General features: G+C 38.6%; 1 protein-coding gene across 2 annotated transcripts; it reads right to left on the reverse strand.

Moving 5' to 3' along the window:
* Positions 1 to 198: 198 nt before the first annotated feature.
* On the reverse strand, positions 199 to 24846 carry gpd2 (glycerol-3-phosphate dehydrogenase 2 (mitochondrial)). 2 transcript variants are annotated; one of them, XM_041781828.1, is made up of 18 exons: positions 24746 to 24846; positions 19435 to 19544; positions 17859 to 17867; positions 14584 to 14755; positions 13093 to 13217; positions 12914 to 13011; positions 12616 to 12779; positions 9896 to 10060; positions 8904 to 9048; positions 7841 to 8034; positions 7290 to 7424; positions 7023 to 7198; positions 5273 to 5404; positions 5034 to 5192; positions 4287 to 4399; positions 4101 to 4179; positions 3906 to 4004; positions 199 to 1739 (listed from the first exon to the last, which is right to left on the reverse strand). In XM_041781828.1, exons 2-18 carry the CDS (start codon positions 19534 to 19536, stop codon positions 1614 to 1616), a joined length of 2193 nt encoding a protein of 730 aa, XP_041637762.1. In that variant the 5' UTR covers positions 19537 to 19544; positions 24746 to 24846; the 3' UTR covers positions 199 to 1613. The 2 variants fall into 2 exon arrangements, with proteins under 2 accessions (XP_041637762.1, XP_041637763.1); XM_041781829.1 differs by lacking the exon at positions 17859 to 17867.
* Between the last annotated feature and the right edge of the window lie 348 nt (positions 24847 to 25194).

The raw sequence follows: 25194 nt of genomic DNA on the forward strand, positions 1-25194 counted from the left end.
CACATTGCTTAAGCTAACTTAGCTAGATTGGCTTATGTAGTCACAATAATTATGCAGCTAGCATAGTTATTTTAGCTTTACCTAAAGCTAACAAAGCTAAAGTGAACCACCGTTCGTGTATCTACTTCTAAAACAGGTCTTTACATAATTTAATCCCAGATTAGATGTCTGATATTTTCTGAATTATTAATGAAATGTTGCTTTTTCTGTGATATTTGCTACATGATTATTTCATGAATGTAACCAACAGGCTTTGTTTGGCACTTCCTTTCTGAGATAAACCCGCGTCTCAGATGAATGGTCTGTGAGAGTGGCTGTCAGAAATCAGTGGTCTGCAGTCGGACCTCTCTCTATTAATCCCCCCTTCAACAAGTAATTGGGGATTGATATTAGCATCACCAGCAGCTTCATGTACATAGCACGCTGGGATACCTCACCATGAGCAAAGAGGCTAGTGGGGCCTGTTTAACAGCTTGCCATGCCTTTAAAGGAAGCAGTAAGAAACTATTTAGCAAAAAAATCTTGCGATGTCCTGTTAGACTGAAATTACTCCTCAACAGGGCTAGATTGGTGTAAGTAAGCCATCAACTTGGATCTGAATTTCCAGTACAGATGTCCAACCAAATTATAAAAAGGGTCACAATTTGCAAACACATCAGACTAGTAAAGGGGATTGAACCCCTTTGGATTTGTTAAGTTTAGTAGTAATTCATAAATAAATCTCTTACTGCAGCAATTTTATTGCCTATCAAAATATTTAAATCACAGTGATAAATTTTCCATGGTGATTTAAGTCCTCATACCTAATCCGTTCTATTTTTTATGCTTATTTGCAGCACAATTAACACTGAACATCTATTAAAGTTAAAATCTCTTAAACTCTGCTTGATTTCTTGTTGTGCTTTACCGTTATTTCTTCATGTGGCAAGCAAATATATTAAAGTAGATAAAGCCTAATCTTTGAACAAACATGTTACAATTTTTTTGTCTACATAAACACTAAATACACCGGGTTACTTTACAAGGTACAAAACATTCTCTTTAAGAAGCTTTCAACACCACCCATGTGAACTTCAATGATTACCACAAAACAGTGCCTAAAAGCTTCTTGATGTTATGTGAACACTGTCTCTTTATTTTTCTATTAATAAAACAAAGTTTTCTAATTTTTCCAGGATATTTTAAAGGAGTTAGAATGAGGTAATGGACCCGTAAAATAAAGCATAACTAAAAGATTAGTTGCCGACAGAAAAAGCTGCATCGCACTGAGAAGAATGTTTCCTCAACAATCAGTGGATCGTGTTAAAAAGGAGTTTTTCAGAGAAGATGTAATGATTAAAATATCAAAGTTTGTTTAAAAGACAGTATAAAACAGATTAACTATGTGTTGTGTAAAATCAGAGGCACCTGACGCTGAGAAAAACTCTGACTTAATGAGAATAAAACCCTCCGCCTCGATCATTAGATACCGTTTCACCCAAAAACACACTCAGGAGGGACGCTGATTTGGCCGAACTCTTCTCCCCGTGTGCCTGATTGCATTATTGTCATTCAAATAGCGTATTTGCATTCGCTATCTCCACCTTATAAAAGACCAGATTTCATCTGTTGTCTTAGACTCCGCCCCCGCTGCGGTCCACTGTCACAGGGCCTCTCTTATCCAGAGTCTCCTCCGCTGACTTCATCAGGATGGCCAGTCGGCTGTCCGACAGAAGCCCCTTCTTCACGGCGCTCATCAGCTGGAAACAGCAGAGGACATAGAGTCATACACGGCGTGTGTGATAAAGGTTAACCTGTCAGACAAAACTGAGGGTGAAATAATTACCTGGACAAAAATACCCACAATGAAAGGCTTTAAGATAACGATCACCTTTACAACCCGACTTTGAACATGAGAAAATGAAACCAACACCAACAATGTTTTTTTTTTTGTGTTAAAGCTGAAACAGAGGAATTTTTTCACTTTATTTACATGAAACTGACCTACTGTGGGTCCAGGGGGGCCTCAGCTTTTCTTAGACACAAGTAGGAGGGGAGGAGGTCTAAGAAAAAGCAGGGGTCCACTGCTTAAAGGAACTGAATCAAAACCAAAAATTCTGGCAGTGTCAGATACTAAAAGCTTCCCTGCATGTTAGTTTTGGTCTTTTCATGTAATTTGTTGATAACATAAAAATAAACGTCACATTACACATCAGTTTCCAAGATCAGCTTTAACACTTCTGGTGTTTTCTCCCTCCATCCCTTCCTTTTGACATCTTTTTCACCACAGGACTTAATAAAGGTTTATGTAACTTCACTGTTAATGATAGGAACCCCTTTTAAAGTTAGACTTGTAGGGGTTTATAGAAGGTTTTAGTGGTTGTTTTCCATCATGTACACTACCTGTTTGTTGTGCCTAAGTCATCGACGTGCAGGTCAGGCGTACACACAAGCAGAAACACACATTCAGCATCATAACAGACTTAAATACATGATAAAAACTATATAAATAAAAGATATTCTGACTGTTATCCAGCTTGTTCCCTCTGCAGGGAAGCCGACACATTACTGAAGACTATATTATCGACTGTCATCAGGCTCTCCTGTAATGACTCTCTTTCTGGACTCAGGTGAGAAAGTAATTTATCGGCAGACGGACTCACTTCAGGCCTCATTACACTGCTTTTCTCTTTAATTAGGTCTATCTAGTCGAGTTAAAGCTTCACACCTTCTGTTTGCAGCAGCGGATGTTCAGTGTACTCAGAGGTGAGGTGGAGGATTGTCCTATAATTTAACGAGGGGTTGATTTATGCTGCAGATTAAGTGACCGTATATGAGAGAAAGGATGTCTTATTTCTACCCAGAAATGGCATAACTAAATACTTAAATGAGTACATTTAGACTTAAAAATCCTTGAAAAGAACGGTACCACAAGTTGATCTCTGGGTTGAAAATTTGGGATAAAATACGCAGATAAAATTAAAATTTCCAATCAAAGAGGAATAATGCTTTGTGTAATATATGGTGTTCCCCTGGGTTTACATTATCCTGCCTTCACTGGTTCAGTCCCATTAGCTTTGCAGGTTCTGACAAAGGTGACATTAATGGTTGCTCTCGTTCGAGGCACATCACAGCACAAGTGTGATGAGGAACCCCTGTTTGAAATGTATTCTTTCCTTCAGATTCTCCATTTTACCAAGCTTATAATCCCAAGATTCTAATTTTCTTAAAATGATGGCGTAAGATACAAACTTTATATACATTAATCTTGTCTTAATATTTTTGCACATTAAATCATTACACATGAAAATTTTGCAGCAGTTGAAAAGTAAATTACACTACCATACTATTTTATTTTCATTGCTGTTTTTGCACATTATGATTGCAAATACCAGTAACACAATTTTCCTCACAATTGAAATTAATAAATTCAAACACATTACATCTTTTTTGTTTGCAGCAGCTGTTACTTAAAAATTCATTCAATCATCTATTTCATTTTTTATATAGTGTTTATAAAAAGCCTGCAACCCTTAGATGTTTTACCCTTAACTATATAAATCAATCAATGGCCAATAAAATTTGGCTTTTTTTATGAAAAAAAAAAAACAAAAAAAACTCTCCGATGTCAAAGTGAAAACAGATTCTTACAAAAATGATTCAAAACAAGTGACTGCATAAACATTTACCCCTTTTAAAGTGACTGACCAAATTCAACAGAGGTCAGAGGTATCCACCCCCTGACTTACACACTTCAATAACCTTTTCTCTGAGTTGCTTTGAGTGTTCTTTTGTCTTCATGGTGTAATGGTAGCCAGGAATACTGATTAACCACTGGTGTCTTTATCCTCCAATCACTTGAGACCAACTTCTAAAACCACTTTTTCATATCCTCACTCAGTGATGGTTGTGTTTTTGTCACATACCTGCAGGAACTCATCAATCTCCACCTGTCCGTTCTTGTTCAGGTCCACTTCATTCAGGATCTCGTGGAGAGCGTTCTCATCGATCTGCACGTTGATGCTCTGCAGAGACAGAAGCAGAAATCAAAATGTGATCATTTAGATAAAGTGTGTAAAGATCTGAAAGAAAGAAAGAGGACGTGTTGAACGCTGACTCACATCAAGAACCTGCTGCACGTCCACAGTGGTGATGAAGCCTTTGCTCTCTTTGTCAAACTTGTGGAAACGCTTCTTGTACCTGAAACACAGAGTGGAAGAAGCTTACTCTGCTGCTTCTGACTGATTCAGAAACTGACCAGAAAGCTAGACAGTTTGCGTTTTTTTCAAAGGAGAAGCAAAAGTTACCTGACTACTTCCTGATAGTCCAGGTTGATCTCAGATGTTTTAGTCAGCTGCTCTGACCGAGACCTGTAGCCCATCTCGTGGTACAAAAACTTCTTGGCTGCTTCAAGCTCTGCCTGAGGGACACATTAGGAGAGGAATGAACATTTAGAGGATTGTGTCACAAGGTATTTGGTGACAAAGCAAACCAAGGAACAAGTTTGTATTGCAAGTGTGCCTGCAAAATGTCTTAAGAGATATATAAATACATCTGAAACTGATGAAATAAAAGCACAAACATGTTTGTAATCAAGCTTGTAGGTCATACTTTGTAGTATAAAACAAAACAAAAAAATAATCTAAATGCACTTTATAAATCAGTAACAGTTACTACAAATATCAGATTAAGAAAATACTATGGTATTTATTTAACAATAAAAGCTTCAATATTAAAATCCTCTTTATTAACCAAACTATCAGAGGACTTGAATGTGTGTCATCATAAAGATGTGCTGTAAGAGTTCAGCATGTCCTCTGTGAACAATGAGAACCTAAAATAGCTCAGAGTTCAGCTTTCATGCAACACATATCATTTCTTCTCTTTCATACACAAGCAGAGCTTCTCCTCTGAGGGGATCAAGGGTGTGGACCTTTCTATTATGAACTGTTAATAGTAGAAACCCACAAGGGATTCAAGCACTGAAAAAACAAGCTCATTTTCTACAGTAGAGAACTTAAGGAAAACAAATGAAATAAATCCCCAAAACTTACCGTTTTTTTCTCCTCACTCCAGCCCAGTTCCTTCCCCATGATCTGCACAATGCGAGGCAGCGCTTCATCAGCTGCCTGCACGTTCAGGAAGCCCAAGCGTGTTCGTCTGGCGATCACATCGATAGCTGTGCAGGCGTACTCCTTCATGGCATACAGCACCTGAAAGAGAGGAGCCGCATTAGGTTAAACGGGAAGAATTTGCAAGACAAAAATGAACCTTTTACCGACATTAAATTCACCTCGCTCTCAATGTAAGGGAACTCTGACACCAATCTTTTTCCAACGATCGGCCATCTTTGTCCAGTGACCTGAGCCATCTTGGCCACGTCGAAGGCCTTTGCTCCGTACGTTGAGGCAAGGTGCTGAGCGACCTGTGAGTGAACGAAAAAAAAATGCAACAAACAGACAGAATCAGAAAAAGCACAATCATATTCAGCAAGCAGAAAGAAAACCTGGCTGGAGAAATAACATTCTACTTCTTTTATCTTTTACAGTTACAGCACAGGTTGTGGAAAAAGCTTTATATCACGTTTACTCATAAATATAAATTTCCTTTTCGCTTAGAAAACATTACAATCACTGGATTAAAAAAAATAAATCGTAGCAACTCCTGATACTCTTGTGAGCGAATCAAAGTGTTAAGTGTTAGCACCGTTTGTCAATGAGTGTTTACAGAATACGAGAGGCCTTTTTGCTATTCAGATCGTTGGTGTGCCGATCATGTGAAAGGGCAAGCGTTGTCCAAATATCAACAGTGACCTTTAAGCAATATCGGAGCGAGCAGTTGAGTTGGTGCAGAACGCCTCTAATGAGGAGTAAGTAGACTGTACGTGTTCTTTTTCTTCAGGAAACTATGATTTTATTGGATTTAATGCAACGCAAAGCCTAATTATTGGAAAGATGGCGTGTAGCTGGTGTAAATCAATGTGGCCTTACTTAATGCCATTGATAGAAGCGTACAGTGGAGTTCAACGCGTGTCCAGTCTTTTGTGTTGCAGAAATGTCAGCGCTGTTTCAGCAGCCGCTTTAATGTCAGCTTAACTGCTGTAGAAGATAGTATGAGGGTTTGTGTGTCTTTGTGTGTGTGAGAGGCAGTTTTGTTTGGAGGTGACTGTGTGTCAGTACCAACAGCAGGTAATTAAAGATCTGAATTTTTTTGTTACTGTGATGAAAATCTTCAGGGAGTCAATTTGGACTCTTTCACGAGATTTAATTTATCAGTTTGTTTTTAGATGACGTCACGGTACAATGAAATACTCTAAAAGAGGGACAGGAAGTGATTTCTGCAGTGAAGTGCAATCAAAATACCAAAATTATGTGTTGTCTACAGTTGTGCCACTTGTTCAACCATATCAGAATATTCTGGACTATTTCAACAGCTTTTCAGCAGAAGGTAAATTATAGACGGGCTAACTCTTAGTAACAGGCTGAGGTTTCCTACGCTATATTCACAGTGGGTAAACAATTCAACTAAACAAAGTTATATTGGATTGTCATCTTTGTATGTCTTGTGAAGGAACCCAGCATCCACACCAAAGACAGAAATCTGTTGACACATACAATTTGTACTTAACGACCATGTCCAGGAAGGAGATGGTTTACAGTTTTAAGGACGATGTACTATCTAGCACACAGCAAGGACATAAAACACAGCTACACAAGACACGGGTTATCACAAACAAGTCAAACATACAGACAGTATCTATTCTTGTGTGGCTGGATGAGTACCAACTCTCTGTTTATCAATTAATCAAATGCGAAATGTAAGAGATGTGCCATAAAATACAACCACATATGCCTGTGTTTTGCTTCAGAGAGCATCTGCGACAATGGTATTTTATAAAAATGTTTTTTCATTTACCTTTTATAAAATCCTAAGACCCTTACACCAGGAATCTAGTTTGCTTCCTCTGTTTTTTTTCCACACATGCCTCTGTGATGCAACTGTGACATCAAAGTGTTATCAGAAAGAAAAAGTATGCTTTTTACTTCATTTTCAAGTCCATAGTCCTGCACCAGGCGGATGTAGAGTGTCGGCGTCCAGCCCTTTGCTCCCTCTAGCATCAGACCCACGGTCTTGCAGGGCTCTGAAGAGAGGCTGTGATGTTTTACTGCAGCGTCAAGAGTCTCCTCAGCCATGGATCTGTAGGTGGTCCACTTTCCACCTGGATACACGAAAGGTAAATCATTCTATTGATGTAAATAAACAGCTTTCCTGCTAAAGTTAAAGAAGCTAATGCTAAACAGCTAACTGACCAGCGATGGTGACCAGCCCACTGTCGCTGATGCTGACGATGTGGTTTCTGCAGATGGACTGGGTGTCTTTGGAGTTTGGGTCGGTCACGAGAGGACGGATGCCGCTCCATGCTGCTAATACATCTCCTCTTCGCACTGAGAATTAAGACCAAAATATTTCACTTTGAACCAGTAATAAAACAAGTGCATGAAGCTTTAGTCCATAATGCTTGATTATGTTTTTTAGTCCTCTGTGTCTTCATAGGGTTTAAGTTTAATTTCTTATTGATAAGAGTTTATTTATAAGTGACATCAAATAATAAACAAAACCACATTTAAAACACCTGATCTTGTATAACTGTGCTGCTTTTTGGCAAGTATTGATGCACCTTAGTAGGTTGTTTCAGGTTGAAAGCACTCATGAATAAATATGTAGTTTCTGCTTGGCATAAATAATGCTAACACACAACTTATGGTCAAATCTGCAGTCCTCTACAGAGTTACCTCTTCTGTCTTCAGTGTATCTTGTTACATGTTATTTTGACCTCTAGAAATCCAGTTTTCTTCCTTACCTTCTACGTCAGGGCTCAGATAGTTGCGGACTTCCCTCAGGATGAAGTTGATGTCGTCCTCTCCTGGGATTGGGTGGGCCGTCACATTGGTGGGCGTGTCAGTTGTCCCGGCGATGGTCATCTTCTCCCAGGGCAGGAAGAAGATGACACGCCCGTCACTTGTGGCCGGATCGAGGAGACCCATGTTGTCTGGGCTGTGGTTTAATAAAAAACGCAGACAAGAGTTTGTTACATTGGCATGAGTAGAATATTAAATTGTGCCTGGTTTTACAGTTTCGAAGAAAACAGGACAGGCTTTAGTGAGAAGGGAAAAGGCTAGGAGAAAAGAGGGGAGAAGAAAAACGACAGAAATGGAAAATATGTGGGAGGAAGAGGAGGTGGTGAGGGGACAGATAGCGGCAGGAGGAAAATTAGGTGGTTGGCATTTCTGCCGCTGTTCAAAAGGGCTCTCGCTCCCTCGGGTTTTGCTCAATAAGCTTGGCTGAACTTTAAAAAAGCCCTCCGACTTCAGCATAACCTACTCTATTGCTGTGCTGTATTTTAACCAAAGATTGTCATGTGCATGAAGTATAGGTCAGCTAATAGCTTAGCCAGCTTAGAGTTTACACACTAAAATAAGGAATAAATGTTTTTAAAATACCACATGGATGTACTTAATGTGAAATCTGGATTATCAGTGCAGAAGTCGTAAGGTGGTTTTTGGGATCTGAGTTCACAAGATGCCATTAGAGATAGTTCTGCGATTAGAGTTTCTTGTTGCCTTTAATTGACAATCCACTGCTCCACAAACTATACCTAATCAACAGTATACCACTGCTTTATTTGAATGCAGGATTGTGACTGAGTGAGGAAGAAAAGCTGTTAAAAAGCGGCTCAAACCTCTGCTGATCTGATACGAGTTGTGTATCCTTACACATTTTTGAGAGCAACAAGTTTTGGAGTGTGTGATGGCAGATGTCTCAGTGCTTCGCACAAGTATATTGGCCACAGCCAACATTTTTGATGCAACAGTTCGTATTAAAAAGCATCTCATACAGGGGATTTTATGGTAGGTGTTTTATACCTGTAGTAACCGGGGATGACAATGTGAACACCTGCACTCGGCTGGCAGATGTTCGCTGTCTCCTGATTGTCCATTTTCCTTAGAGAGTCGGTGAACGGGCCGGTGGCGTTGATCACACACTTTGCTTTTACGTCAAACTCATCCCCTGTGAGAGGAAAAAAAATCAGAGTTTTTTAACATTTTCCTGTACAATTTCATTTTATAAATTCCTTCTGCTTCCAAATTTCCTGACTTAAAGAATACTCGAGACTTTACTCGACATTGATGGAAATTAATAGTTTAAAAACAGCCGTTGACAGGTATGCTAATGTGAGCTTAAAATTTATTATTTGTTTTGAAATGTCAAGTTTTTCCTCCAACAATTTCACTTTTCTTGTTAACATCAGACCCACCTTTAAATCTTTGCAAGGGTTTGACAAAGTATTCTTTATTACCCAGTGAGGTATTTAATATTAGATATTCTTAATTCCATGTGTTAGAATACAGAACACTAATTATTTTTTAACATCTTTACTCTTTTTTCTAAACTTCTATAGGCCTTGCTGTTACTGAAATAAACCTTTTCACACTGCACTGGAAACCTGATGGTTAGAAAGGTCAAGCAAATTAAAAGATACAGGCAGGATCATGAAAGAAAGTGAGTGGGAAGAGTATTAAAGTAGTATAATAACTTAAATTAATGGAGAAGAAATGCATCAATGTAAAAGTATGTAATGCATACACTGTACTTAGAACTGCTTGCATCCTCTGTCGAAGGCTACCATCATTTTAAGTAGGCAAATTTATATTTGCAACATAATAAAGATAACATGTCAAACTTTCTTTGTACAGCACCTTCAAACACACACTTTGAATGTTCCATGTGAGACAACAGACTTTAGACAGAAAACATTTAAACAGCAATCAAAATACATAAATACAGAGGAGTTAATGGGTTTCCTGTAAAAAGTTGAAATGGGAATTCTTTACGTATGGCACTTGGCTTGTCTCACCTGTGATGACGTCCCTGCAGCGGGCTCCACACACCTTCTCCTTGCCGGTTTCAGGGTCTTTTGTCTTGAGCAGGTGGACCACCTCGGTGTAGTTGGCAATGGCAGCTCCGTAGCGGGCAGAGGTGAGGGCAATGGCGAGGTTCATCCTGGCGTCATTGTGCTGCCCTGAAGGAGACGGAGAGGTAGAGTGTGATAAAAATGGAGGGTTTCAGGAACCCATGATTTTCTAACCCTGATTTTAGTAATATGTTGTCCTCTTAAACTGGTCCAGCCTCAGGGCCCGCCATCAACTACAAATATATTTCAACCAATCAGGTTGTTTTAAAGAAAAATAGAGCAGTTAGGACCTGCCAAAATTATGGCAAAACAAAGAGGAAGAGCAAGTAATACATGTTCAAAAAGCTCCTCAGACTTCATGACTATATTTTGTTTTTGCCAGGTACACATTCAACAGGTCCTGACCCACCAGTTGGAAACCACTGCTAAAACCCTTTCCTATTGTCAAGTAAGGTGGAAAACAAGCTCTTGCAGAACTGGACCAGAATATAGAAAAATAAAAGCCATGAGCATAAAAAATTCTTTGTTTTCATACTTGCAAGTAGTCATTTTTTGCTTTTCTTGTAGATTCATTTGACGAGTTGAGAATTGGTGGGTTGGGACCAAAAAAAAAGGGGTCAGCAGGTCGCAGATGTGTGCTTGGAAAAAGGCAGTTTGGCAAAAGCGCTACTGGTTGAATGCTCTTTACTAAATAAAGCTATCAAGATGCAAGCATAAGAGCTGAGACCCTAACCTCATATTTATGGTTTATTTTGACTGACAAAAGGCTGCTTAAGATTACACATTTGAGAGGAAATGCTTTTTATTTTCATGCACTGACATTTTAATTGAGATTTACTTTTGTGATATTGAGACATTGTGGTATTTTGTTATGTCTTATATAAACATTATTTGTCATCAAATAAATCTGAAGGACTGATTATTTTTTTGTAAATTTGAGGTTGTGGTGGTTCCTGAAGATGAACAGAAATAAAGGCAATTTCCTTTCTTAATACTTGTGCTTGCTTATAAGATGAAAAAAGGGTTTGAAACAGACTACAAAAACAGACAACTATGGAGTCTTGTCTCTTGTCTGTAGTTGAGAGATGAAGCAAGTGAATTAATGTCTCTCTTTGATAAATCAGCTCTCATTTTGCAGGCTTTTGTGCAAAAACCATGTTTTAAGCTGCAACAGCACACTTTAGCCTTGTTTTTCACTGCATATTTTACCACCTTGCGAATTCTAAATAACAGGATTAGTCCTTCACATTAGCTGTCTAGTGTATATGAAAATAAAAACATCCTCCTGTGTTTGTTGGTAGCAGCTGCAGCAGTCACCCAGACAGCCTTGGAAATATCTGCTGCTGTTCAGCCGCCCCTACCGACGACGATGCTCCTCTGCGCTCTACACCGCCGGGAGAGAAGGTCAGATTTCGAAATGTCACCGGCGTGATTGTTCCAGACGGCATAATTGGAGAAAAGATGCCCCACCCCTCCTCCATCCCTTCCCCTCAGAGCGGGTGATGGAGGGTGATGGAGGAGGGATGGGGGGAGGTGGAAATCAAACATATGCTGCTTTGCAGCAAGGATGTGCTTTTCCTTTTTCACGCTGCAGTAAATCCACAAATCTGACCATTTCTATTCCCATATTTTGAGTTTTATTTTTTTAAATTAAACAAGATAAAAGTGGGGGGATATTCATGTTTTATCCTTTAAAGACAGTGATTATGTTTTGTTTTTTTTTGTTGTTGTTTAATTGCCCACTTCAGCTGGTTGTCATCAGACATGATGAGCTGATTTTCATTGAGTACAACAGAAACAGACACAAATCGCCTGCAGACACAATGTTGTTATTTATGTCGTCAAAAAGAATGGGATGCCGTTGGCACTGATTTCCTCACACTCAGCTGGACACTGAGCATATGTTTGATTCACATTTGCAGCCATCTAGGGAACAAGTAACCTTTACTGCCATGGGGGGAGAAGAGGGCATCCCACCAGCCTGTCAACACGTTTTGTTGGGCACCAGTGGAGATGTGAGGGACAGGGAACAACAAATATTTCTATTAAGTAATCTCCCAGTGTGCCTGTGGAAATTTTTCAACAAGAGAATTTAATTTTGATGCAGGATTTGTTTAGGAAATTCCACTTTTTATTCGAATTTGTGTGTCGAAATCCTTTCTTCATATTCTGAAATGCTTTACAGAAAAGTCCTCACTGATTTTAAGGAAGAATTTTTTTTTTCTAAAAAGACTTCTGTTTTTACTTGCATGTTCAGAGCTATTTTTAACATTTTCTATTAGTTCACCTTGTGTACCTTTTTAATTTAGACAGCTCTAAATATTCTGAAAAATATCAGATTTGAGCTTTTTTGACCTTTTTGTCGTTGATTTCACATGTTTTCTGGAGGGTTTCAGACACATAAGCCTGTTTGAATCACGACAACATCACATGCAGCTATGACTAGCAGAGCAACTGCTAACCAATAATACATAACGCTTCAGGAAAAAGACAAGAAGGAAAAGGGCAAGAGCACCAATAATGACTCAGCTCTTAGTGTTTTACAGGGAATAAATAGGTGGCTAATGAATCACAAAAGGAAGCATGTCTTCAATAAAACTGTCCACATGTAAAATTATCCAATTTAAAGGAAAAAAAATAAGAGCTGAGCAGCACTGACTCACCGTCATAGTAGACGATGGCTCCCACCAGCTTGTCTTTCTTCAGCATGGGGAACAGCTCCAAGGCTTTGGTCTTACTAAGGATGTAGCTGCTCTTCAGGCACTGGATCCCTGCCACCAGGTCGTACATCTTAATCCCTGCCCAGTAGTAAGGCAACTGCCACCATCTACAGAGTAACGGCAGTAATTAAAGAGAAGATTTTATCATTTCAAAGATAATCTTTGCTGCAATTTTTATGTCATATTGGACAGGATGTCACCTATTTTTTGGGCTTTTTCGCAACATTTCTGGTGCACATACTTGTAAACAGGAAGCATGATTGGCAGCGGAGCAGACAGGTGAGGTGCAATCTCCAGGAGGTTGGCTCGCTCATGGAGGGCCTCTTTTACCATCATGTACTGTTTCAGTGGAAAGAAGAGGAAGATGAGAAAAGAGTGTACAAACAGTGTGCAAATGGAAATAAGAAGACAAATAGGAACCTGTTCGTAGTCTAGCTTCATGACGGCCTTTTGGAGATAGCGGACCCCGCCGTGAATCAGCTTTGTACTCCGACTGCTCGTCCCAGAAGAGAAGTCGCTTCTCTCAACGAGGGCAGTCTTGAGGTCTGGAGGGGAAAAACAACAGGAAAGGAAAACTTAATTCCCTGCTAATATTGATATCAACATGTCTTAAAAATTACTCAGTGTTACAAGAATTGTTTCTAAATTATTGTCATGTAGCAGGTAAATATAAAATGTGCTTTTGGTATAAGTCAATGAGAACTATTATGTTCAATCTCAAAGTGAAAACAAATTTATACAAAGTAAAGTTAAGTGAATAAAAATATGTAAGGTAAAATAAGAGGCTGCATAAATATTTACCCCCTTCAAGTCAATATTTAATAAATGCCACTTTGGCTGCAATCACAGCACTGAGTCTGTGTGGATGGGTCTCAATCAAACTTAAGTTCTGTCAGGTTGCAAGGGGATTGGATGTGAACAGCTCTTTTCAAGTCCAGCCTCAAATTCTCTATTAGATTGAGGTCTGGGCTTTGACTCGGCTACTCCAGAACATTCCACTCATTGTCTTTAAACCATTTCTGTGTAGCTTTGGCTGTATACTTCCGGTCATTGTCTTGCTGGTAAATAAATCTTCTCCCAAGCCATAGGTCTCTTGCAAGCTGAATCAGATTGTCCCCTAAAAATTTTCCTACATTTTGCTGCATTTTTTACCCTCTACCTTTACAAGCCTTCAAGGGCTGGCTACTGAGAAGCATCCCTACAGCATGATGCTGCCACCAGTGTGCTACACAGTGGGGATGATGTGTTTGTAGTGACATGCAGTGTTTGGTGTCTGCCAAACATGGCCTCTTGTTTGATGACCAAAAAGCACAATTTTGGTCTCCTCAGAGCAAAGGACCTTCAACCACTTGACCATGGAGTCTCCCACATGCCTTTTGTTGAACTCTAGTCCAGATTAAATGAGTTTTCTTAAACAGTGCCTTTCTCTTGGCCACTCTCCCATAAAGCTTTGACTGGTGAAGAACCTAGGCAACAGATGTTGTCTGCAGAGTCTCTCCCATCTCTGCTGCTTGGAACTCCTTAAGAGTAGTCATAAGTGTCTTGGTGGACTTTCTCACTCGTCTCCTTCATGCACAGTCGCTCAGTTTGTCAGGACTGCCTGATCCAGGCAGATTTCAGAATCCATAAAAGTGTTAAACATCCAAGAGGGTGAATATTTTTTATAGGCACTGTATTTAGTTTAAAAAGTAAAATGGCTTTATAAGCCAGTGCAGCAGAAAATATTTCTAAACATATCTATGCATTTTTCATATGCATAAAATATAGGTGTGTTTAACAGTTGTTATACTGAAACTTTTGCCAGTATGTGAGACGCTTCCCTTCTTAAGTCATGAATAAATGAGGACACTTCTACATCATGAAAACCTGTTATATCACATAAATAACAGAAGCTTTGGAGAGTGATCTTACTGCGTGTGACAGCATCTAAGGCACATCCTGCCCCCGTGGCCCCTCCTCCAACGATCAGAACATCAAACTCCTCAGTGTTCTTCAGTGCAGCGAGCTGCGCCTGTCTAGAGGGAAGCTCATCTGCATAGGGAACCTTCAGCTCAGCTTCTGCTGCCACGTGAGCTAACCGAGCCTGGGTGTGACAAAGATTCAACAGCATTGACACACTAAGAAAAATGACTAAGATGTCCATGTTTTCTCTTCGTCATGCAAATCTAGACTTCTATGTTACATGTTTCTATGTTAACTTATTATGTAAAATACGGCAACACTTTCCTTCAGGTGCATTTTGAAGCATCATAAGCAGCTTTCTAAGTGTTGTGAGAGCATTGATATTTCTTGCATAGTAATAGCCTCATAAAATTGCATGGGAAATAATGCATAATGACTTAATCATTGTAATACATTATGGATTTGGTGTGAGTGCATAATGAGATTTCTTTAAGACATTCACATCATCATTACTGTGTATTAATGGCAAGAATAAAAATCATGAATGTCAACATGTATTTATTATAGTGAAATACTGCATTATACTTCCTTGCAGTTCAGAAACATCTCATCTTATTTTTAATTGTACAGCTAGGGTTAAAGGATACTTTTACAATCAGATTTTACATTAAAAATGTGCTGCCTTGTGTTAAATAAAACTTTTCAAGAGTATATAAAGCAGTTTATTCGATCTTTGAGATTATTTTCTCTATATCTCAATGAATTATTAGCAACTGTTGAATAATATATTACTAAATTGGAATTAGGATTTTTTTTTACTTTAAGCAGTGTTTCCTATTTGTCTTAACTACTGTCTTAGAAAAAGAAATTTAAGTGTTTATAATCCTCCTGCATCAGTTTGTTAGATCCAACAGAAACATTTGGTGTTTCTGTATGCCAATGTGCAGTCTGTCCTGTTTATCTCCTCTATTGTGGGTAACGATATGACCACTTTTAGTTAAGCTACTATTGACCTTATTCAGCTCAACATCTTAACAAGTTAGCAAGTAGCTAACTGGTTGTGTGTCAACTTAATAAAATGGATGGATTTACAGCTCTGTATTTTTGTGCAAACTCAAAAGGCAAAATATCTCTGATATTCAAGCTCGAGGCAGACATCTATTCATAAACTTTATTTTGCAGGAAAATTAGTAAATTCTGAATGTTTTCTTAAGATCTTCACTTATTTATCCTGTTATCTTGAATTGAAATATTTTCAATAGGGCTGAACAATCTGGGAAAATAGTCTCTTGTAATTTAACCCCTTAAAGCCTGAAAGCACAAATTATAGCCAAATTAAATCTAATTTTTTGGAACTGAAATTTCACTTTCTACTGAAATCCAAAAAATCAAAATCTCCCTAAAATTTAACATATATTTTTTTTTGTATCTCATTTGAAACATTAGGCATTTTTGGTAACTGATATATATATATTACATATTGACAATTGTGAAAAAATATCTAATCGTAATGATTTTGACTCATTTTTCAAATTGGATATGACTGTTGTATTAAAGGGTATTATAATTTTCATATAATTCTCATATTTAAACAAGAAAAACATTCAACAATAAGGAAAATTCTAAAATATGCTACTAGAATGATTGCCTGTAATGTATAAAATCTCTGCTGCAAATAGTTTCAAAGTGGTGTTTTGAAACACCAGCACCTTACGCATTTTGAAAATTGCAGCAGGCCATATTGTGATTTAACCTAATTTGCAATTAATTGCCTAGCCTTAATTTTCAAGAAAGTTAGTATTTATTTGATAATTTATAAATGTCTTGTCACCTTTCCAAAAAACAACCAAAATGTGTTATAATGGTAAAACATAGTGAAATAAAATGTTTTCATGCATGTCCTCCCAAAGTGTTAGCCAGTCTCTTTGTTCAGCCTCTTGTTGGGTTCTTCCAAGGTCTAAATTTCAGCATTTTTTGTTGAGTTAATTTAATAAAAATCAGAAATTTGGGTCCCTACTTCACATTACAGTAGGTGGACCAGCTGAGAACCACTGCCCTATGACCCAATGACCCACTGGTGGCTGACCTAAACTACAAAAGGACCCTGAAGATGTTCTTTGTACAATCTCATAGGTAGCAATGTGACAATGTTTCCTGTCAGAGCTGCCATGAATAAGAAAACTACAAACTCAAAGAGTGATTTCTGTATACATTTGTGTGTTACTAGGGTAAACATAGGTTAAGTGTGGTTCATTGCTCTTTGTATTAATTTAAAGTCTTTTGCCAGCCATAACTTGTAAATTTTCTGCAGAAAACACCATTGAAATACAGTTTACTGGAAGTAGTGACAGACATTAAAATAAAGTATTTGAAAGCAGAAATTTAACTTAAAAATCAGAATTTTTACAAGATAGATTAACTTGATTTACTGAGTCCACAAGCAACTTTTTCAAAAAGAGGTGAAATTGCAATCTAATCCAGGGTACATGCATTTGAAGTGCTCTTGTAATACACCCAACAATGAGCTTTTAATCTCTAATCCAAGATTAGTTTGCTGAAGCTCATTCCTGGTGGTTAACGTGAGATTATGATGCACTGATGATGTTTCAGGTTCACCTGGAGTGTTGCTTAAAATTCAGGATGTAAAAGTTAATGAGAAGGAAAGTTGAATGAAGGTCACTATGTGCTGCCACATGCTGCTCAGCTTTGCAAAAGAAAAGAAAAAGAACAAAAAAAAATCACATTCCAGTCGTCGAACATGTATTGTTTGATTGGCAAAATAATTAATTTAAAGGAATAATCACAGTAAATAAAGAAAAGCACAGCTCCCCTCTGATGTGATGAGGTGGGATTTCACCTCTAATGAAAGATTTATTCATTTTTCTATTTAGCAGTTGGAGCTAAATGATTGCATCAAGCTGCTTTGAAGCAAACCTGGCATTTGACTTGCAAATGGAAGCGGGCATTTGTAATTTAGACCCACGACCGCAAACAAAGACAATGATATAATGATGGTCTATTTTTGATGATGCATACAGACAAACACCACCACAGAATTAAGCGCCAGCTTGGCCCCCTGTAATCAAGTTAAGGCACAGCGCAGCCCATGCTAATAGCCAATCGGCCGCTGTCTTGAAAACTTCTCCAAGCCATATGCCCTTGTAAAGGAGACGAGACGGACGTTCATGTCATCAACAGTGCAATTACTAGGATTAGAAGCATGCATGATTACAAACTATTGTGAAAAATAATTATAATTCATCAGGTTCGACTTCTTTGCTTACCAATCCAGTCTTGGTTGAGAGGATGAAGGCGGGCAAACAGAGGTATCGCGTGGACACAAAACAGAGTTCACATTAGGTTGTACAGTCCAGTAAAAGCTGGTATGGAGCTGTGAAGGTGGCCTGAAATAGGTCTATGTTGGGTCAAAAGTCACGCAGAGACACACAGCTGCTTGTCTATCTCAAATGAAGTCACACTGCGTGGTTATTTATGTTCATGAGTATGGTCAGTGGCCGAGTTTATGTCTTTCAAGGACAGCTGTGCTCAGTGTCACCAGTCATGAGGTGAGACAGCTTATAGACCTCACTGCTGTTCATTGTGTTTCAGTCCTCATCTTTACACAGTCATGCTGATGCACAGAATCTGAAGACAGTTTCAAAAAGCTATTCAACAAGTAGTAAGTCTGGAGAGTGAGGATCTAAGCATCAATGCTCCCGTAGAAAAACAAAACTTACAAAACAAGGAGCTGCATTAAAATTATATGTACAAAGTTAGTATAAACAATACTTAGAGAAGACAGACTCCCTGCATTTTTAAGAATTTCCAGCATAGTCTACATTCATAAACATCTCCAGGGTGAAATGACTAAATTTGGCTGGTGCTAAATTGTGTTTCCATGGCAACAATCACCAACAGAAACAGCTTCACTCTAAATAAAAGCTCTGTGTTTTGAGCAATTGACTCATAAAGCACTTTCTGATACTTTAAAGTTAAGTATAATGATACAGAAAGGTGGCTTATCATAGCATAACATTATAGCTTGATATATATGTAGATGCCACCTGGGTAGGTACTGCTCACAGCGATATGTCTAAGTAGGTGTCATTTTGAAGGGACAGAACCACAGCTCAAAATAAATACAATTCTATGGCTAAAAAAATCCTGGAGTGAACCCTGATAGGCTAAGTAAGTCAGACACAAGTAGAGAGACATGAAATTTGTAACATTTATTTCATGAAACACTTAGAAAATTAGCCCTTTTGAATGTATTCCCACAGCATAACACCTCAAATATTGAGTCAAGATTTTGTTGTGATGCTTAAACAGCCACCCCTCCTAAAGAACAAGCTGTCCTCCATTCCTCTGTATAATTATTGAACAAATATATGTTACTAGGCCAAGAAGTGAAATAAAAACATCGTTAGGTTATATGGTTCATGAGAGTTCAACAGAAACTCGAAACCTACTTGTTAGAGTTTATCTTCATTTTAAAGCATTTCAAGGTCCTGTGTTGTGAGCTTATGCTCCTCATACAACAGCTGGAAAAGTAAACACACTTATGAGACGAAAGAAAGCACATTCCTAAATCTAGACAGCACATGCCCAGACAGGCACTCCCTCTCTGTTTAGAAGGCCTTTTCAGGCCAGAAGGAATACAAACCTTCAAGTTGTGTGTAGGCTAAGAACTTCCTGGGGTGGAAAAGCATCTAAACAGATTTCATGATCAAAATACTAGCAGTAAAAATGCTTAGAATGCAGAATCTCTGTTCAAATCCTGCAAACATGGAGTTTTTGAGCTCATGCAAAAATAAGCAAAGCAACACAAGCTGAGAGATGACATCTTTCCATTGAACATACCTGGGTCTTCCTGTACTCAATCAGCTGTGAGAGGCCAAAAACCGTGGCGACCGCCCCGCCACCTATTATCGCTGTCCGTTTAAGAGCCTTCCTGAACGCCATGGTTGGCCCTGTGGAGGAAAAAGTAAAGTGCAGTGAGAAGACGCAGCAGGGACGCCCTGTTTATAAGTCTACTGACATGACAGGTGATCATGTGAAGGAGGCATGCAGAGCTGAGAGGAGGAGGAGGATAGTAAGGGGAGTGGGAGGGTCCAAAAAGCTGCAAGTCAGGCTGAAACAGACAGCAGGAGAAAAGTTCAAGAAAAGTCCCACATCACATGTTATATATATTAAGGAACTTCAAAAAATCAGAGGAACATTTGAAAACTGAGCTTGTTCAGATGCTGTTTAAAACTCAGAGCTGAGTCTAACGATCATCTTCTTTATTGATAACTATGCCACTTATTTTCTGCAATTAATGGATTAGTTGTTTGTGGTTTAAAATGTCAGAAAAAGGCATACTGAAATGGCACAGGCTCCCCAGTGTCCTGTTCTGTTTGATCCACATGCAAAAATAAAAAAGAACTCTGCAATGATGTAAAAGTGGGACAGATGGACATCCTTCCATCAGAGGAGCCGGAATAGTGACTCCAACCTTTTTAATTATTTAAAAAAAATGTTTTACTGATATTTTGCTGCAAAGTTTGTTGAAGTTCTATTCTTGGCTGAGTTTTGAACAAAGGGTCAATACTCATGTTATGCAACTTTGCATATTTCTAGTGGGCCAGAGCCAGGGCCTGAGGTCTTGTGGGTTGGGTTGTCCGTCCATACATCCATCCACATGCATGTATGTTCAGGTCAATGTTGTAAATGCAATATCTCAAGAAGACATAGAGGGATTTTCTGCTAAATCTGCACTGATGTCCACTCTGAATAAATAAGAACTGTTTACAATTTGGGGGTCAAAGGTCAAGGTCAGCAACCCTCATGTTCATCTCTTGCTTGTGAATGCGATATCTCAAGAGGGCTTTGAGGGATTTTCTTTAAACTTCGCACAAATGTCCACCCTGACTCAAGGATGCTCTGAATACATTTTTGAGGAACAATGTCAATGTGACTTCAAATGTTGTGAGCACAATATTTTGAGAATGCAATGAGGGATGTTTCTCAGATTTGGCAGAAAGGTGAACTGATTATCTTTGGAGGTCCAGGGTCATTATTTTAGGGCTCAATCTGACCTTCATACTCTAAAGTAGCTCTGTAATCCAACATGAACCTACAGGAGAAATAAGACACCCGTCCAGCCTTTATTCTCTACCCACCACTTTACTTTCTCTGTCTGGCCACTGTATACCTCATGAAAGCAAACAAGTCCCAGCAAGAAGTTCAAGTTTTCATTATGGATTAAATTGCAAAAATGACAAATATCATACTAGCTGTCATTCATTACAGAAAAAAGAAGCAGAAAACATATCTGACCAGCTGGTTATATTTGCTAGAAATCAATCTTTAAATAACTGAAGTGCAACAAAAACATCTTAAGTTAAATATTGTTCAAAAGAAGGACATTAAAACAATGATACCGTATAGCTGCAGGATATCATTTGCACATTTTCACAACAACTCTGCTGTCCATAATGAGCAGAACGTGACACCAGTTCTGGCAAGGCCTCAAATCCCACAAGGAGCAGCCCAAATAAAGTATTGAGTTCTTTGAATAAAGCTTTCCAGGGAGTGGCATACGCTGGAGCAGCTTCTAATGCATTTTAATAAAACACAGCTACAGATGGCACAAATGTCAAAAAACAAATGTTTGGTATAACAATTATAACAAGTAGCATGCAATTAGGTCAGCGACAACTCGGGCCAATTTTTGACCAAGCTGCTGAAGACAGGACAGAGGTATTTATCAGCATCTAAGTAGGTGATTAACTTCCACAGCATAGACTTATTTAGACATGTCCTACACCTGCATGTGTCTGAAAAAGGGCCAGCAGGATTGAGATGTCTGATTAGAAAAGCTGAACTTGTTTCAGGCAAATCACCTCCAGAATAACCAGTTACACAGACCTGAATAGTGAACTCCATTCTAACTGCATATGTTACCAGCTACAGCCGCAGGCAGTATGTGGCTGATATATAATTATAGCACTGTGTATGACTGTGATAGTGGGTTTGCTGGTTAGTTCTGATGCTGCTTGAGGATCTGTTCTGCACTGAAAAGGGTGAAAGACAAGAGTAGAATATATCAATATTAAACACTGTCTTATTAAATTAATTTTTTTTCCTTCTTGTATGGCAAAATAAAATGATTCCTCCACCTTTAAAGTAAAGTTCTTCATTACAAAATATGCAAGGAGAACAGATTCTCAATAACTTCTTAATATTATGGCAACTCCTTTGCAATTTGTTTTTCAATTCACAGAACAGCAGCAGCTCAGTCGGTAGGGACTTTAGTTTGGGCGCTAGAGGGTCACCAGTCAAAGTTGAGGGCTGTATAATATAATAAAGTCAATTGCAATTATACTGGACAATATTGCAATGTGCAATTGTGATTACAATATAGCACAAAAATAGTATCATGAGTCTTCCTGCTTTGTTATCAAGGAACACGCACAGAATAGTGATAGTTTTGAAATGTGCATTTTTCAACTAAAAAAATTACAAAAAAAATTACAAACTTTAAGTAACAATAAAACAATATTAAGTTGAAATCCCCCCAAAATAATAAAAATTGAATGTTTTTCAGTAAACAAAAAAATATTTTCCTTTAAAAAAGGAAAGTTACCTTTACAAAGTGCAATGCCTTTTTGCAGGTATTTTGGTAAGCCTGCCATCAAGATTGCAACCCTGATGAGATTAATTGTGCAGCACTAGTTCCAATCCCAGTATTAACTAAAGAATGGGATTGATCTCGCTGCTAACTTTCAAATGTGCCCCACAGTGTCTCATTTTGGCATCTTGTGAGTAGTGCATGCCCAATGTGGCCTATGTGTATGTAGCATGTTCAAAACAATAACAAAGTAGATCTTCTTAGCATTAATTTGAGATTTTTATGGTATTAATGGTCTCAGAAAAAAATCCTGATATCATGCTAAACTGTATTGCACAGTAATGATCAAGTTTTATGTTCAAGTGATCCTGAAAGCAATGAAAGCAGAAGGGATTAAACATAAATGATAGATAAATATTATTAAGTTATTCAATAATACATTTTAAGCAATACAGTGGTGGTAAGACATATCCTAATATTACAGGTTATGTCTTCTGCAGTCATTGTAGGTCACTGGGCGCCAGCCTGGACTGGTCAGTCAATCACAGGGCTGACATGTAGAGGTAAACAACCAGGCATGCTCACACTTTTACACCTATGTCTGATTTAGAGTCGCCAATTAAGCTAATGAGCATATTTTTGGTGGTGCGGAAGCCAGCATGCCCGGAGAGAACCAACGTATGCATGGGGGGCCCTGAAAGAAAGACCCCTACAGAAAGGCCCTGACAGGGAAGCGAAGCAGGAACCTTGCTGTGTAGCAACAGCACTTTGCCACCATGCAGTCCACTTTCCAAAGGTACACCTAATTTAACAATATGGCAGCAACAAGCCTTAAAGAGGGATACATTTTCCTATTCTTTAGTGGCTGACATGAATACTCAAAGTATATCAGTGACAACATAGAATACACACTTTTAACAACCGAATTCAAGACTCTTTTTAAAGATCTGAGCTGATAAAAATTGATAACATAATAAAGGTTGCTGGTTCGCTTCCAGGTCAGGGCCAGGGCCTTTCTGTGCAGAGTCTGCATGTTCTCCCCGTGCACGCTTGGGTTCTCTCCGGGTACTCCGGCTTCCTCCCACCACCAAAAACATGCTCATTAGGTTAATTGGTGACTCTCAATTGCCCGTAGGTGTGAATGTGAGTGTGCCTGGTTGTGAATGAGCGGTATAGAAAATGGATGGAAGATTTTTTTTTTTTACAAAAACACCCAAATTAGATGGTTTCTGGCACATTTAATGCCTGTTTTGATTAATATACACTGTACAGTACTATTTATCACAATACAGAGCAAGCATATACTCAAAGCATAATCATTAAAATTGAATAAATGTAGGTAGAAAACAAAAATTGGATAAAAACACCTCTGAGTGAAAGTGCCTCCTTGTATTTAAGACCACTCACTACTAAAAATAAGACTTTTTATGGATTTATTTTTGAACAGTCCAATTTGAGACTTCTTAAGACTTTTTAAGGATCTGCTGGAACCCTGTAAAAAAGGCAAATATTCCTATTAAAATCTGGAAAACTCCATACTTTTCCTTAACAAATTTAAAGACTCATTATCTTCACTGCTACTTCCTCTTATTTAATGAATTGGTTAGTTAAACCTTTCTCATTTTGAGTAATGTGGGGATTGCCCTATCAGCCCTAGTGTTGAAATAAATCTGAATCCTTTTTGCATAGAAGCCTTAATAACTGAAACAGGAATCATACCCTACTCTGTGACATACCACATGATTTCTCACCCTGACAGCTGGCCCTTTACTTCAGACTGTGAAAGCAAACATGACAGTCATTAGCCTGGAGGAAAACTTTTGGCTGAGACCTGTTGATTTGTGGAGTTTAACCAGCTAAACCACAAAATAAAACCAGACACAAGCAGAACATTTTAAACTACTCTCATTCACCTACATGAGCCCGCAAACTCATTGTGAGTCAGCACAAGAGGGGGGCTTCCTGACTGTACAGGGGGCTCTTTCTTTTTCTGAACACGGCGAAGCCCATTGACATCTTGTCTATTTTTAGCTCTTTTCACAGGATAACCAGGATTCCCGTGCATACTGTGGCAGGTTTCCTCGTTAACACCAGGTGGTAGTATATTGATATGTCTGTTTTATTGCTATATTGTTCCATAGTCATTACCACACAGGAGGAAGTCGGTGTTATTCTAACCTGAAATCTCACTGAGCTCAGTTTGGGGAAAAACCAACCGCCAGGTTCGTCTTAACAGTCACGACTAAGCGCTTTACGCTATAAAAATAAGACGAGTTAAAATTACACCTCCACAGGAAGAAACGGGCTAGCATTGTAAGAAACTGATATTTATTTAAACGGTCAAACATGAGGAAGTATAGCACATTAGCTTAGCATGTCCTTTAACAGAACAACCGAGAAGAAGAGGTTATTTCTTCGTTGTCATGGAAGCACTAGCAAAGCTCGCAGATGTTGCTCTGTTTTTGGCCCCTCGCCAATAAAAGACGTGATAAAACTAAGTTCTAAATATTCAAAATGGTCCAAAAGACACTAGTTGATACATGAGACATTTCCACTTACAGGCTTTCTCGTTTTGTGGCTGAATAAAAGTCGCTCGGGGCGATGCTGGGCGGCGACTGAGGACATCGGTTGTTATCTAAAACCGTAGCCAGGGTTTGACAGCTACAACCAGGAAGCTGAGCGACAAAGACTGACGTAGCGGAGAGCCAATCAGGGCAAAGCGCTCTAGCACGCTCGTCCAATGGCGTCCAAGGGAAGGCGGGCTCGTGTTGTTGACGTAAAGGGAGGGTAAGATTGCGCAACAGTGGTTTCCTTTTCATCCTCTTCCTTGAGGATAATAGTAAAGAGGAGAAGTGGCACCAGCTGTCGCTTTCTCTGTATTTCTAAACAATAAGTAAAAATAAAGCCGCTAACATATGACGCATTTTGATGTTTCTTGATGTAATTTTTGCAGTTAAACGTGCTTTACAAGGGAAATCCTTCTATTTAATCTGTTCAACAACAGATTA

This window comes from Cheilinus undulatus, linkage group 24 (genome assembly GCF_018320785.1).
Source record: "Cheilinus undulatus linkage group 24, ASM1832078v1, whole genome shotgun sequence".
Taxonomy (NCBI): domain Eukaryota; kingdom Metazoa; phylum Chordata; class Actinopteri; order Labriformes; family Labridae; genus Cheilinus; species Cheilinus undulatus.

What these genes read in the sequence shown, in the direction of transcription:
- gpd2 (XM_041781828.1), bottom strand. Translation starts at nt 19,536, where the DNA reads ATGGCGTTCAGGAAGGCTCTTAAACGGACAGCGATAATAGGTGGCGGG. An exon ending in ATCATGCTTCCTGTTTACAA is followed by an intron (nt 12,780 to 12,913) that starts GTATGTGCACCA and finishes GTTACTCTGTAG; the next exon opens with ATGGTGGCAGTTGCCTTACT. An exon ending in TGGGCTGGTCACCATCGCTG is followed by an intron (nt 7,199 to 7,289) that starts GTCAGTTAGCTG and finishes TCGTGTATCCAG; the next exon opens with GTGGAAAGTGGACCACCTAC.